The sequence below is a fragment of the Pezoporus occidentalis genome, unplaced genomic scaffold (assembly GCF_034315485.1).
Source record: "Pezoporus occidentalis ecotype Australia unplaced genomic scaffold, CSIRO_AGI_Poc_V1 ctg28, whole genome shotgun sequence".
Lineage (NCBI taxonomy): Eukaryota > Metazoa > Chordata > Aves > Psittaciformes > Psittacidae > Pezoporus > Pezoporus occidentalis.
Window position 1 is genome coordinate 5,023,750 of NW_026914718.1, and position 15,102 is coordinate 5,038,851.

Here is a 15,102-nt window from a genome sequence, read left to right on the forward strand (position 1 = left end):
TTGGAGTTGTTAGGAGTTATGTCAATTCAAGAGGTCTTAGAAATTGCATTGAATGGTCTCCAATTCGTACATTTTGCCATCCCATGCAAATGCCTTTTCAATTATATTTTGCCTATAAAAAGCTCCTTTATGAATGTGTCCTTCTGGCACATCAGTCAGCATAGTTGCACTGTGCTATACCAGCTGATGACAGTTTGTGGCTGTGGCCTATAAATTATGTGCTGGGATTCACACTGAAATGCTACCCTTGAGCCTCTGAATTAGCTTTTAACCTAAGGACACAGTTTTTATCCCTACTTCATTCAAGACAGAGCACTGCTGTGATTTGCTGTCATGATGCAGACTTTTCCTCTGTACTCCCCTTTACTTGGTGCTTTCTGTTCCAGTTTCTGGGGGATGCATGTTTAACTGTGAATTTTACCTTCAGGTACCCAGTCGAACAGCAGCTGCAGTGTAGGAGGATCCATGACTATTCTGCCGAACAGGAACGAACTTTCGAGTACAGACATCACTGTGTTGAACATGCTGAACAGGAGGGACAGCAATACTAGCACAATCAGTTCAGCCTACCTGAGCAGCCGCAGGTCCTCTGGAATCTCACCTTGCTTCTCCAGCCGGAGGTCCAGCGATGCCTCCCAGGCAGAGGGGAGACCGCACAACGTGAGTGTTGCAGACTCCTATGACCCCATCTCGACAGATGCCTCCCGGCGCTCCAGTGAAGCGAGCCAGTGTGATGACCTGCCAAGTCTTCTCAGCCTCACCCCGGCCCAGCAATACAGGCTGAAAGCTAAATATGCAGCAGCTACTGGTGGACCCCCACCAACTCCACTGCCTAACATGGAGAGGATGAGCCTCAAAACAAGGATGGCACTCTTGGGTGACTGCAGGGAGTCTGGAGTATCTCCACTGCCTTCAGTGAATGCCCCTCGAAGATGTAGTGACGGTGGGGCAAATGGTTACAGCAGGAGGCATTTTCTGTCTCATGATGCTTTAGGAAATGGAACAAGAAGAGCCAGTGATCCAGTAAGAATGGCCTCCGACAACCTCTCTCTCCCTAGAGTCCAGCGTTTCAACAGTCTTAATAGCTTTAACCCTCCTGCTTTGCCTCCATCCACGGAAAAGCGCAACCTTGTTCTTCAGAACTATACCCGTTCTGAGGGTGGCGTCTTCCGCGGCTTCAGCTCCCCATGTCCTCCGAGCATCAGTGAGAACGTCGCCCTGGAGGCTGCTACAATGGAAGCAGGTGGCAGTCTGAATGATGAGGATCTCCTGCCAGATGACGTGGTTCAGTATCTGAATTCCCAGAACCAGGGCATGTATGACCACTTGTTGAACAATGTCCTAGATGGCAACAAAATGCATCACAGCTCAGTGTTAGGAAACAACAACCCCAGCAACTTCGACCAAGCCCCTCCACCGAGCAGTCAGCAGGCAGGTTCCGAGGCAAACAAAAGCGACTTGCCCATTCAGTGGAATGAAGTAAGCTCAGGAAGTTCTGACTTATCTTCTTCAAAACTGAAATGTGGCCAGCGCTCAGCAGTGCAGCAGTCTCGGGCCTTCAGACTGTATAACAATATGATGGTTCAGCAGCAGAGTCTGGAAAGAAGCAACATGGCCCAGCAGAACGGCTATCAGAACCTGATGGAGAACACTGGTTCCTATGGTTTACAGCAAAACATGGTTCTTGGCAGCGGAGCTGGCAATTCTTTCAGCATGCAGCCCAATAAGCCTTACAGCGAAAGCGTCGGACGGCAAGCCATGATGTCTGGGGCAATGGACAATTCATGTGTCATGGCAGTTCAAGGGCAGAAGTTGAGAAGTAGCAACATGCCACTGAGTGGGAACCCACAAAATTTCGGCCACCCCATGGTATCCAGCGATCAAGCCACCAGTATGGCAAATGGGATACAGAACAGGAATATGATGGAACAGGAGTATTTGCAAAACCAACCAGTTGGGGATGGCGTTCATTACCAGGGAGTCGATCAATCCGGTCAAATGATGCTAGGGCAGGTTAGTCCTACCTCACAAAGCAGCCTGTACCAAGGGCCGCAGGGTTGTCCACCAGTGTCTCACACCACTGGTAACCAGCCTTCAGGTTTGTTGGTGTCCAAAAGTTACCAGCCATGTGCTAACTACAGCGGCAACAGACGGCAGAACGTGTTGAGAAGCAACCTGGCACAACAGCAAGGACATATAAGTGATGGCAACCAGGCGTACAGGGTAAACACCATTAAGATGGAGATGCAAGGTCAATCACAGGAGTTCTGCTCTAACGTGCAGAATTACTCTGGTCAGTTATATGACCAAACCATGGGCTTTAGCCACCAAGCTATGAAAACAGGTTCTTTCTTTGGTTCAGAAGCTAACTGCCTGCTGCAGGGGACTGCAACTGCAAACTCATCTGAGCTTCTTTCCCCGGGGGCTAACCAAGTGTCGAGCACAGTTGACAGCATTGACAGCACCAGTCTAGAGGGCGTGCAGATTGATTTTGATGCTATCATAGATGATGGGGACCACGTCAGCTTAATTTCAGGAGCCCTGAGCCCGAGTATCATTCAGAATGTCTCCCGCAATTCCTCACGCCTCACCACTCCCCGAGCGTCTCTTACATTCCCAGCTATGCCCGTAAGCACAACCAACATGGCTATTGGGGACATGAGCTCTTTGTTGACCTCACTTGCAGAAGAAAGCAAGTTTCTTGCTGTTATGCAATAGACATAAAGAACAAAACAAAACAAAAAGAACCCTTAGAGATAACAGATGAAAAAGACTCGTATTTTTTAGTTGTGTATGTATTTTAGCAGTCTCATCTCACCTAAATGGGATGTGTTTCAAGTATATTCCTTTTATGGAATAAGGACTCTGAAAACCCTAAAGTGTTCTAGGGAGAAACTGTCTTCCATTTCAGTTTTGAATCAGTATTGCTACACTCATTCCTCCCTCCCCTTTTCTCTCTTTCCCTCCCCCCCCCCCCCCCCCCACTTTTGAATGTCTGTATGCTTCCTTTTGCCTTTTTTTAATTGTAAACCAGTGTAAACGTGTGAAGTGCATGTTTTTGTTTTGTTTGGGGATTTTTTTTATTTTAAGAAAGGTCTGATGAAATAACTTCGCAATTTTTCTGTCACTCAAAAGAAACTAAGCCTTGTACAACTTGTTGCAACTCTTCCCCCTAAACATATAGGCACAAAATAACCAGGCACAATGTAAAGTGAGCCTGCAGTGATGAAATCCTCTCTGGATGCACTGGATAGATCGCACTGAGGTGGACAACCCTTCAGAAATGCACTGACATGATACTCCTAGGCTGTAGTTTCAGAGTCATGGAGCACAAGAAATGAGGAGGTTCAAGCAAATAGGAAATGTACAACCATCATCCCTTTGATCCCTAGCAAAAGTTTAAGGTTTTCGTAAACAAACACACAGATAGCTGTCACTGCCCTGCATCATGATACTGAGACTGTGTCTTGTTTAATCCATTTCAGAGGGAGGAGAGGACCAGAAAGCTATTCCTAGTCCAGATCTCATCTTCTGCACTGTTTGGTATTCTGTTTTTCAGTCTTCTTTTTCAAATGATTGGATAGTAAAATTAATGGGCAGGATTTGGGTAGTCTAGAATCCCCTACTTCCATACCACATTTGTGGAGATATGATCAGGGTCTTATTGAGTATTTCCTACAGTGAAATAACAAAATTGCAGTATTCCATACTGGCGATTTTTAATTTAATGCGAATTGTTGAGGTATTTTGCTGAGCCACTGCATTTTATTCACAGTAGCAGTTCCTTTGCCAGCAGAACTGTTTTGTACATCCCTTTGAGCACATACAGCTTCATGGGTGGATGTTTTAAACTAAGTAAATGCCCGCTGATGTAACACAGTTACACAGTTATGGCATGTAAAGCAAGTAAGTAGAAAATGAATAGCCCAGTTCTCAAACTAACCAAATAAATCAGTGTGATGGCAAGCAAACTGATAAATGTTTTTCCTCTGTATCCAGGCTTTACAAAATCAGGAAATTTAAACTGCATTAAAAATAGCAAAAACAAGCGGAAGGTGATTTCTGTGGACTAGGAGGCCACAGTATTCATTCTTTTGACTGGAAAAAAAAGCTGAAATACCAACTGATTCAGGGCATGGCATTTGAGGAAACGTGTAGGAATACAACCTCAGTGAAGCTGTCAGATAACATTGATCTATTAACAGCTCTTAGAGGAAGACGCTGTAAATCAGTAGGAAAACATCATAGGAATCTGGTGCTGGGGCCGTATTTGTGCTTAACACAGCACGTACCAAGTGATTTGCACTGTGAGCTGGAATGTCAAAAAGCAAGACAAATGTAAATATCCTACAGCTTTTATGATCACCCAGCTCCTGTCTTTCTCCATATCTTTAGCAAGCATTTCTTCCTTCCTCTGTCTCATGCACGCATGTTCCCCCATCCTGCTCTTTGCCTTTTGCCAGTTTCCCTCCTGACCTCCCTCCCCATGTCCAGCTATCACAGCCCTCCTGCAGTGGTCCCTGGGCTGCACAGGGAGCTAGGCACAGCTCACATGGCAAACAGTCGGTTTGGAACACGGCGATGCTGCTCCTTGTGCTCTCCTTGCACAAAGGCAGCCCTGTAGAAACCTGCTGCTTGTACCAGCCCTTGCCCCTTGTCCTGTCATGAAAGGATGCCACCAGCCAGGCAGGTGAGTGGGGTAGGAGGGATGCTTCTATGGCCATGCTGTACATTGCAGTGCCATGATAACAGCTCACAACCATGTGAAGAAACAGCAGCCTGTGTATGAGGGAAGGCTGTGCTGGACATCTTGCAGATGGTTCTCGGTAACCATTTGCTGGCTCTTTATTAAATCATCAATTACATGTTTATAAACAGTTTCATCAGGGAGACTTATGGCCAGCTTGGGAGTAGGTGACTTGGGAGAGAAGCCTTTTATTGTCATAAAGTCCAACGCATTAAAAAAAAAAAGCAACCTCAAACTATTTTTTAAAACTCAATTTCCAGTTCATAATTGTATTTGCTGGTCCAATTGAAGCTGGGAGCCTATTGACAGATGTGATCCATCAGGGCTTAGAAGTAGCCATTCATATTGCTCAAGGCTAAAAGGGACTGCTTGAGTCATTAATTTGCCTTCCTGGATTTGGCAAACCTTTGTCACTCACCCCTGTGTTGGGCCAGTAGTGTGTCTTGGCCAAAACCACACTCTCCAGAAAGGCATCCCACTTTGATTTGCGAAGGTTGAAGAACCAGAGACTCCACTGTGTCCCCAGGGAGTTTGTGCAAATGGTTGATCGTTATTCTGTCATTAAGTGTATGTGCCACTTAGGTTCGTGTGTCATTTCCCTGCTTTTAGTATCTCCTCATGCTTTTCACAGACTGGTTTGGGTTGGAAGGGACCTTAAAGCTCATCCCATTCTAACCCCTTGCCATGGGCAGGGACACCTTCCACTAGACCAGATTGCTCAAAGCCCTGTCCAACCTGGCCTTAAGCTTCCTGTTTTGGTACCTGTGAGGGTAGCAATACCTCGTAGCCCAGCAGTCTTCGGTTTGGGTTTTGATTTCATAGGGTAGACTGGGCTCTCTGATTGTGGCACTGTTAGGCTGGGCACCACCTTTCACTTGTCAACCTCCTTGTCAATATGTGGCAGTTTGGGGAATGTCCCACCATCACTGCTCACATGTTTACTGGCACCCCTCCTGTTCTACCAGTTACAGAGCCAAAGCTTGCTTTTGTGTATTCAGCTGATCTGTTGCATCAGTTGCCATTGCCATAGCAGCGGGAAACCCACCACTCATGCTAAGAGTATTAGGAAAAGCAAAAAATAGTGTGAATTTCCTATTTTTAAAGCACTGCAGCCTGTGTCTAAATCACCTTTTCTTCTAATGGCTCTGTGGGGGTCTTCCAGATTGGTTACCATTGCCCTTTGGCGCATCTCCCTCACTGGGCCTGCATCAGGCACCCCTATTTCTCCAGGCAGTTTTACTTCCCACAAAGTGGGATCACCAGTGGGACTTCATCCATCAGGTACACCCAGGTAGAGGAAAGGGGTTCTTCCAGAGAGCCAGCAGGCTTTCCAAGGGGGTTTGCTGGTGAGTGCTGGCCCCACACATCCCCATGGCAGATGACTTTACTCCCTCCTTGGAGATCAGCCCTACATGGTACGTGCATTATGGTGCTGGCTGGGTCCTCACTTCCCCTCACTGCGCCCCCAGCCCTTGATGAAGTGGCCGGTCAGCTCTCCCATACCTGCTGAGCAATGGCCCATCCTTCCCAACAGCAGTGTTCCTGTTCTCGCAATGTATGTGCCTTATTTTGTGTTGCTCCTGTAAAAAGAGAGGGACCAAGATGTGTTGCCAAATGTTCCCAGTGAGGCTGTACTTCCCATTCAGCTGATTGATGGCACATACCACTGTTAATAGTGTCCGAAACGTCTTGTAAACCTCTGGTATTCACGTGTTACTGTCCTTGGATTGGTGGAATGTCTCCTATGGAACAGTTACTGTTGTCAGTCCTGCAGATGTGTAAGATAAAAATGTGTTCTTTTTTTTTTTCCCCAATTTTTTTATTTTTTTTAATAAAACTTGTAATCCTTTTTTTTTTTAAAAAAAGAAAAAAAAGAAAATGTGTACATACATTTACGTACGGTAGGAATAGTGTTTGGCTGTAACGGGCCTTAGTGGTCTTCATTTGATAAACCTGCAGTTACGATCTGATGTTTCTCAAGCCTTAGGTTGATCGGAAGGGTCTGTAGCACTGTGTACATACGAACTGTACTTCTGCTTTCAGAACCACTTAGCTCTTTTGTAACAAAAAAACAAACTTTCTTACAATGTCAATAAAAACACAAAAGCCTTTGTACTTAAGTTCTTAGCTTTCAGCTTTTAAAATAGCTCCTCCGGGGAGGGAGTTACTTCTTAATTCAGCTGCAGAGCCTGGTTGCAATCAGCACGTGTAGTGCTTCCACTCGTGGTCTCTTGCTTTCCTGTTTCTGCTTCCCAGAATGTTGCTTCACTTCATTCACATTGTAAAAGCTATGGGGAAGGAAAACAGGGTGGAGAGTTGGGGCTGCCTCAGGTTAGATGTCAAGAGGGCAGGAGATGCTGTGGGGATCCCTGCCCTGTTTGTCACCATGGCTGTTGGCAGTGTTGAGGGTGTGGATGAAGATGCAAAACACACTACAAGAAACCTGGAGAGGGGCTTTTGACAAGGGCCTGTAGTGACAGGACAAGGGGGAATGGCTTTAACCTGACAGAGGGGAGATTGAGATTAGACATTGGGAGAAAATTCTTTACCATGAAGGTGGTTGAGGGCCTGGCACAGGGTGCCCAGAGAAGCTGTGGCTGCCCCATCCCTGGCAGTGTTCAAGGCCAGCTTGGACACAGGGGCTTGGAGCAACCTGCTCCAGTGGAAGGTGTCCCTGCCCGTGGCAGGGGGTTGGAACTGGATGAGCTTTAAGGTCCCTTCCAACCCAAACCATTCTATGATTCCATACTGCTAAGACACCAGGGTCACAGCATCAGCAGAGGTGAGCCCTGCCAGGCAAAGGGCTGGGGCTGCAGGGCATTTATCTGGTCCTGCAGCCTGACTTGGGATTGGGACAGTGAAGAGCTGCATGTGGAAAGCTGCAGCCAGGGGGTAGGAGGACCTGTTGCCATGTGGTGAAACTCAAAATAGTGCCAGGTCCTCAGGAAAACAAAAAATAGTAGGGCAGTCATGGTTTGTATCATACAAAATTAGAGCGGATGCTGTTGACCTTTAGTCTGTGCTTTAGTGCCAAGGCTGCAAATTAATTAATTCATTAAACTGGTTTCTTGCTTCAGAAGGGCATGGACATGAGGGAACTGCAGTTTGCAAAGCCTGAGAAAAAGAGATAGATACACAGCAGTGATCAGTGAGGCAGGAAAAAACCCACCCCACAGCCCTCCACCACCTTAAATAGGTAATGGGACATCACTGCACCCAAAAGTGCTGCTGCGGCCAGATGTGCTGGGGTCAGGGCTGAAGCAGGGGAAGAGGAGGCAGCGTGGTCCCAAGGTGGTGATGGAGTCACTGGGCTGGATGGATGGGTGTAAGCGATGGCACTGTAAGGCAGACCAATGTCTTTTTTTTCCCTTTCCCAGTTTTTGTGGGCTCGACTGTGCAATCTTCATCCTGCTTTTTCAAAGGGAGGATAATGGGAAGGAGACGACTTGTTCTCTGCAGGCTAAAACACAAGCTATTTGTGTTAGGAACATGGCTTTGTTATGTGATTAGTGCAATGGGAGCCCCTAGGCACCACTTCCCAGTACAAACTAATATTAATAACTCATGCTGAAATTGCCTGTTATTTAATAACCTGGGCCTCTTTCCATGCCGAGAAGCACATAACTGCTTTGTGTTTCCACCTCTCGTGCTCTCGCTGTCTCCGCCTGTCTTCCCTTGCTTGGCTTCAGACTGGGACCATGCATTTCCCAGGAAAAGAGGAGTGGGTTTGAGCAAGGAAGAAGGAAGAATCACAGAATGGCTTGGGTTGGAAGGGACCTCTGGACATCATCCAAGCCAGCCCTGTGCCAAGGCAGGGCCACCCAGGGCAGATTGCACAGGATAGTGTCCAGGCAGAGAGGGAGACTCCACAATCCCCATCGGCAGCCTATTCCACTGCTCTGCCACCTCCAATGTAAAGTTCTTCCTCATGCTGAGGTGAGACTTCTTGTGTTCAGTTTATGGCCATTGTTCCTTGTCCTGTCACTGTGCACCACTGTAAAGAATCTGGCACCATCCTCCCGACACCCACCTTTGAGACTGATCTGTATTAATGGGATCCCTTCTCAGTCTTCTCTAGACTAAGGCTGAGCTCCTGCAATGTCTCCTCATAAGAGAGATGCTCCAGAGGCTCTGCTGGACCCTCTCCAGTATCTCCTTGCCTTCATTGTACTGAGGAGCCCAGAACTCGACAGTGTTAAATGGGAATCCCTGTACCCCATGTCCGCCTGCATTTGTACCTCCTTGGCTGTACCTTGGGGTGCAGCCCCTGCATCTGATGTGAGGCTCCTCACAGCTGCCATGTCTCACACTCGTTGTCCCTTTTATCGCTCGTGTCCTGGGTGACCTATTCCATTCCTCTCCAGGGAAGCAGCCTCCCTTCCGCCAAGCTGCCCCGGCTGTCTGAGACGTGATAGACCAGCACTGTTACTCATGGGTGGGAGGCCCATGTGAGTCACACTTCCCTTCACAGGCTGGACTGACTGCATGTCCCACCGGCTCGGCACGGCCCGGTGGCAGCACAGTTGGTCCGAGGCAGGAGCGAGAAGCGGTGGGTAGATCAGATGGTGATGAACCACGTAAACAGGATCGTTTCCCAGGGGCTGGCTGAGCTGCTCCAGCCTTTGCCAGCAGCACTAGGGTGGCTGTCAGGTCTGCGAGGCGGTCTCTGAGCCACCCTGCTCTGCAGGAAAACATTGCTAATGTTCCCACGACCGGAGCAAGACAGAAGAGACAAATAACTTGGACTGGGATGTGAAACAGTGGCAAAAATCTGGGAGACAGAGGAGGAGAGAGGAAACAAAACACAGGCGAGTGGAACGCGCTATAATGACTGAAAAGAGCCCCAGATGGATGTGAACTGAGAAAAGGCCAGACACAGAAATACTAGCACTAATTAGCTGAGCTGTATGACTCCACTCCTGCTGTACCTGAGCATCCTCCACTGTCCTCAGAGCTCTGATGCTGCCCGCCCCATTTTAGGAAAGGGGGAGGTGAGAGCTGCTCAGACCTGGATGCAGAGTTCCTATAGTGAAAACCCCAAAGCAGAGCCATGTGTAGGGCTGAGCAGAGGAAGGGAATGTGGCTCCAAGGAGCATCTCCCAAGGGAAGACCATGGAAAATGTGTAGTTCCCTCCCCTGAGCGTGGACCTTTGCTGCTGGGAGATAGATACCCCATTTCACTTACATGAGCAGCCAGCCCTTCCAAGCCCTAGTGAAAACTCAATTTGCCTAGCCTGCCTTGAGGCAGCTTGGCTTTGACGACCTAAGTACATCCCGTAGTGCCAGAGGGTCACGGCAATATTTGTACTAGCCACACTCTTTATTTGCCTAGAAGGCTTTTGCTGGGAAAGGGCAGATGTGTCTCATTCCTGGCATTGCTGACTATTTCAGTCCCCTGTCCATTGCTTTCAGTAAACTCCTTCGACTTTGCTGTAGGACCCCTCACCATGGCATTGCCATAATACGGCTTTTTGGATGGAGCTTCAAAGGGAAGCCAAATGGTCAGCAGCATCCCTCATCCCCATCCATTGTCCTGCTGCAGAAACTGAACTTGAGCTCTCACCAGAGGGTTACAGAGGTAAAAGAGGGCTCAAAAGACCAGCTTGTACCTTCTGTGAAAGCAGTCATCAGGCACCGAACCCTCAGAGCTGAGCTCAGTGGCAAACAGGGGCCTCTCGGAAGCTCCCCAGGTGATGTGGCTGCACATTGGGCTCTTGCTTGCCTGAGCTGGAAGCCTCCTGTCTCCCGCATTCACCACTACCCAGTAATGAGGGTGTCATCATGAGGAGGTCCCAGTGCCCACTGTGAGGCTGGGGCAGAGGCTGGAGGTCTGCAGGACCACAGTACCTGGCAAAACGTGCTGCAGCACATGTGGGGATCAGGGTTGGCTCCCTTCCAGCAACAGTAAATGTCATAAATGTCACACTCTCCTTTGCAGCTGCACAAGAAGCAGCGTGGCCGGTCCCACAGTGCTGCCCTCTCCACATCACCTTTGGAACAAGCAAGCGCTCGCTGCTGACCAGCTGGCAAGTGCTCTCCTTGGGCACCAGTACTGGGGACATTCCATGCATGCTTGTTTCCTTTATGGCTAAACTCAAGGAACTGGTGTCACTTTGAAGTCCCAGCCCCTGCCCACCACGCGGCCTCGCTGCAGGCTGGCACAGCACAAGCTCCTATACCTGCCCCATGTCCAGTTCTTTCCTTTCCTTGGATGCCTCTCTCTGCCCTTTCCTCTTCTTCTCAAGGCTGGGCTGTGGCACAGGGGAAAAAACATTATTGCATGCTATTTTTTCCTCTCTTTGGTCCCTTGGAGGCTGCTGCTGGGTTCTCCCAATTACAGAAAATGCTAGAATCTGTGCAAAAGCTGGCCACACAATCAGGGAGGCAGCAATGCCTTTCTCAGCTCTGTGGAGTGCAGTCTTGAACCACTATAGCACTTCTTGCTTGCCATCATGCCCTGTAACAGCTTGAGTTTCACTCAGCTCTTCACCTGAGCTCTGCTTGGCACAAGCAGCCGGAAAATGCCTGCCTCCAGCTTAGCTGGAGTATCAGCAGAGAAAGAAAGGGCTGGAGCATCAGCCAGCAAAATGAGATTGGGATCCTCCTCGCCCAGTAACCTCCCTGCTGGTGCTGGAGCCAGGGCCTCTTCTGAGATGTGAGATGTCCTCTTTGACTGGGATCTGTGATTGCCATCTTTGCCTCTTCTGTTTGAACCATGGCTGGGTCTGTGGTCTCCTGCTGCAGGCTCGGTTCTGCCTGTAGCAGCTCCCACAGTTTTAGCCCCTTGTGTGCAAACCTCTGCCAAGCTTTGCTTAGAAGCACTGGTGCAAAGGGCCCCATTGTGCATAAACCCCAGGCCATCACAGAATCCCCTTGGATTTCTCGTTGTGGGGGAGCTACCAGTCACGAACAGTCCTGAAGCAAGCATAAAGGCTTTGATTTATCTGGTTAAATATAGATCATCCAGTTAAATGTAGATCATCCTTTCTTTGTGCATGTTCTCAAAACTAGTGTTTTCCCTCAGGAGAGCAGGCTGCAGAGTGATAGGCTTTCTTTTCTTCTGTCCTGCACCAAGTGATGAGTTTTATGTCAATATTGTCCTGAAAACTTTGGGGGTTCAGGACATCATCAGCAGTTTTGGATGCAAATTTCCTTGCTTTAAGAGACCCAAATGGGCACAGGAAAGTCAGCCCATGCCTGGTTGGCCTTGCTCTAAACTTACTTAAAACCAGAGAACCTCAAAACCCCAAACTCTGTTCCCAGAGTAGCCTAGATGGTGGCACTGCTCAGATTTGCTGGTGCCACTGTGGTGTGTTCGCTGGACAGGATTATTTGGTCAAAGGCTTTTTGCTGGTAAGTGCTGGTCCACTGCAATGAAAACATCAGATTTAGGCAGAGAAAAACAAAACAGAAAGACAGCATTTGGCCATTTTAGAGCCACCGCATGCACGCAGCAGCGATGGGGCCAGCAACAATTTCAAATTGGGGGTGCATTCTGGGTTTTGAGTCTCCCCATTTTTAAGTAAGGTCTCTCCAGGGACCTTATCATGATATTTGCAGTGCAGGAGGGCTCCAAAAAGCACATCTGAGGCCCTTGGGAGGTGAGCACCACAGCTGCCTCACCACTGCTGCTGCCAGGGAGCTGGACCTCAGCTCCTGGCTCTTGGGTCTAGGTAGGGTGGCCAAAGCAGGGAGTAGACCCGTGCCACCCTGCTCCCACAGCTGGAAAATCCCAGCTCCACCTTACATCAGTGGAGGAGTGAAAGGGAAGACCTCCTGAAAGGTAAACAAATGGCAAAAGCGGAAGGATGAGCCAGTTGCCTCCCAGGAAAATCCCCTGGGCGCCGTGTGGGATGTGTGGCAATGCAATCCCGACCCCAGGAGAGCCGGGAAGCCAAGGGAGCTGGGAACACGGCAGTGACACGTAGCACACGTCCTGCAGAGCCTGGCCAGCCTCCATCCCCAGTTAAAGTCCATGGTGGTCCGGGTGCCTGTGCAGGGGGTTTGGTGCGAGCAGCCTTGTTTGCAGCCAGAGTTTGATGGCAGGAGGGAAGGTGTTTGCCTTGTCTTCATCCTGCCACTCGGGAGCGAGGCCGGGTGCCTGGTTTGCACTGTGGCGGTGTTGCTGTGCTGCTCAGCATCACACACGTCTCTTCAACTCCATCACACGTTTGGCTTTCTGGCTTCTAATTCACCTGTCACTATTGGCCTCCGAGTGCTCAGCAGTGAGCCTGTCTCCCCTAGACCTGTGCTGCTCCCCTGGGCCACAGGGAAGCTCACAGAGGTGGAAGCAGCGGAGGAAGAGCCGTGTTTGGGACCACTGAGGTGTATGAGCAGTTCAGTGCTGCCACGCTGTGGGAGACCCTGCTCACTGTGCAGTGCCGTCCCGGCTGATGGACAAGGCATCCCGCTTCCCACGGGCTCTGCTGGGGACTGCTGGGAAGTGAGAGCCTCTGTAATGCAGGGTAGTGATGTGCTTCTCATGCCCTCGCTGGCATCACTGCTGGGCTGCACCCAAGATGTAGACCCATTGCCTAGCAAGGCTTCGGCCACACGTTCCTGGGGGTGAGACCTCTCCAGCCTCCCCTGCCAGTTTCCTGCCTGCCTTTACGGATGGCCAAACACCAGCAAGGGTAAAACCAACAGGAGCACAGGGGAAAGTGATGCTGGAGTCTGGCTGGGGGACATCAGTGCCTTTAACCTCCCTTTTGTCCCTGGGAGCATCAGAACAAGTGAATGGGGCATTTTAGCAAACCTCCCACTGCCTTGCAGTAGCAGCAGCAGTGGCTCTGCCACCAAGATGAATCTGGAAGATACGTAGAAGCTTCTTGCAGATGCTCTAAACAGCATTTGGAGGTGGTAAGTAAGGAAAAACATGGTTTTGCTCTGGAAGGGCTGAGTGCAACTACCTGAGCTGGCTGCTGGCCAGCAGAGCAGGGAATTGATAGCAACTGCCTTATGTAAAGTAGCAGGAAGGAAGGAGCAGGAAAACTACAGCCCTGCTCATGAGCTGCCAACCCTGTGCAAAACATCACAAGAAAAGAAACTACGAGGCATGCAAGCTTGTATGATGGTCTGTCTGGAACTGCTGAGCGAGCCCAGAGGAGGCCACAGAGATGCTGTGAGGGCTGGAGCAGCTCTGCTCTGTAGCCGGGCTGAGAGAGCTGGGCTGGTTCAGCCTGGAGAAGAGAAGGCTCCTTAATGGGAGACCTTAGAGCAGCTCCAGTGCCTAAAGGGGCTACAGGAAACCAGGAGAGGGGCTTTGGACAAGGGCCTGTAGGGACAGGACAAGGGGAATGGCTTTAACCTGACAGAGGGGAGATTGAGGTCAGACATTAGGAAGAAATTCTTCCCTGTGAGGGTGCTGAGGCGCTGGCACAGGGTGCCCAGAGAAGCTGTGGTTGCCCCATCCCTGGCAGTGTTCAAGGCCAGGTTGGACAGGACTCTTGGAGCAACCTGGTCTAGTGGAAGGTGTCCCTGCCCGTGGCAGGGGGCTGGAACTGGATGAGCTTTAAGGTCCCTTCCAACCCAAACCAGTCTGTGATTCTATGACTGGTTTGGTTGACAGGTCACAGCCTGGCAGAATGTGTGTGAATGACATGCAAAGGAAAACACTGAGTTTAGCAGAGTTCAAGCCTAAGGGCCTGTGTGCTGGCAGGGAGAAGAAGATCCCATGCCTCAAAGCTGCAGCAGGGGAAGCATTTTGGACCATGTGGATTCAGTTCTGTGTGAAGCAAGGTCTGATCCCCTTGCCCCTCTAGCACAAGCAAAGAGCTTATGGTTGCCATGCCTGTGCCACAGCCGGGTCTGTCACAGAGTGACACTAACAGTTAACACAAGCAGATGCTGAGCGGGGTATTGGGGCTCTGCAGCTGTAGGGCAGATACTGGCAGATGACTGGCAGCTTGCTGGGTGAAGAGCAAAAGAAAGGAGGGAGCTGGAATCACATCTACTTTCCTGGATGGGTAAACACTGATGGCCTTTGATTCCGTTTGACTCATTTAAGCCTAGAACTGCAAAAAGATAGCCCAGTAAGTAACACAACTTGTAGGATTTCCAGCTGCTAAAGTTACACCTCTCTCTCCTCGCTAGTAATTCCACCCACGTTGTTCCTGATTTACCCTGTTACAAAGGAAAGTCCGGTCTCGGGGTCTCCTCATAGGATCATGAATCAAATGCATCAACAATAAAGTTCTATCATCTGAGCTGTGCTGTGATCTTTGCTTCACCCTGTGCTTTTCCTACAGATACCAAACTAACCCGCTCTGTCTCTTTTCACAGGACATGAAATACACAATTTTACATGCATTGCAAAGCCACACCAAGGCACACTGCGAAGCGCGGCGGAGTGCACG

The 15,102-nt window shown here is 49.5% G+C and overlaps 1 protein-coding gene and 1 long non-coding RNA gene across 12 annotated transcripts in view; one reads left to right on the forward strand and one right to left on the reverse strand.

The window, feature by feature from the left end:
* Window positions 1-6,867, forward strand: part of GLI3 (GLI family zinc finger 3) — a 209,048-nt gene extending 202,181 nt beyond the window's left edge. For all 10 annotated transcript variants that reach the window (XM_062625360.1, XM_062625364.1, XM_062625362.1 and 7 more), the window contains one exon: window positions 428-6,867. In XM_062625360.1, the coding sequence (XP_062481344.1) occupies window positions 428-2,718 (2,291 nt within the window). In that variant the 3' untranslated portion in view covers window positions 2,719-6,867. The remainder of the gene's footprint in view (window positions 1-427) is intronic.
* LOC134167116 (uncharacterized) overlaps window positions 6,617-15,102 on the reverse strand; it is a 290,357-nt gene continuing 281,871 nt past the window's right edge. For both annotated transcript variants that reach the window (XR_009966080.1, XR_009966081.1), the window contains one exon: window positions 6,617-7,015. This is a non-coding gene — a long non-coding RNA (uncharacterized LOC134167116). The remainder of the gene's footprint in view (window positions 7,016-15,102) is intronic.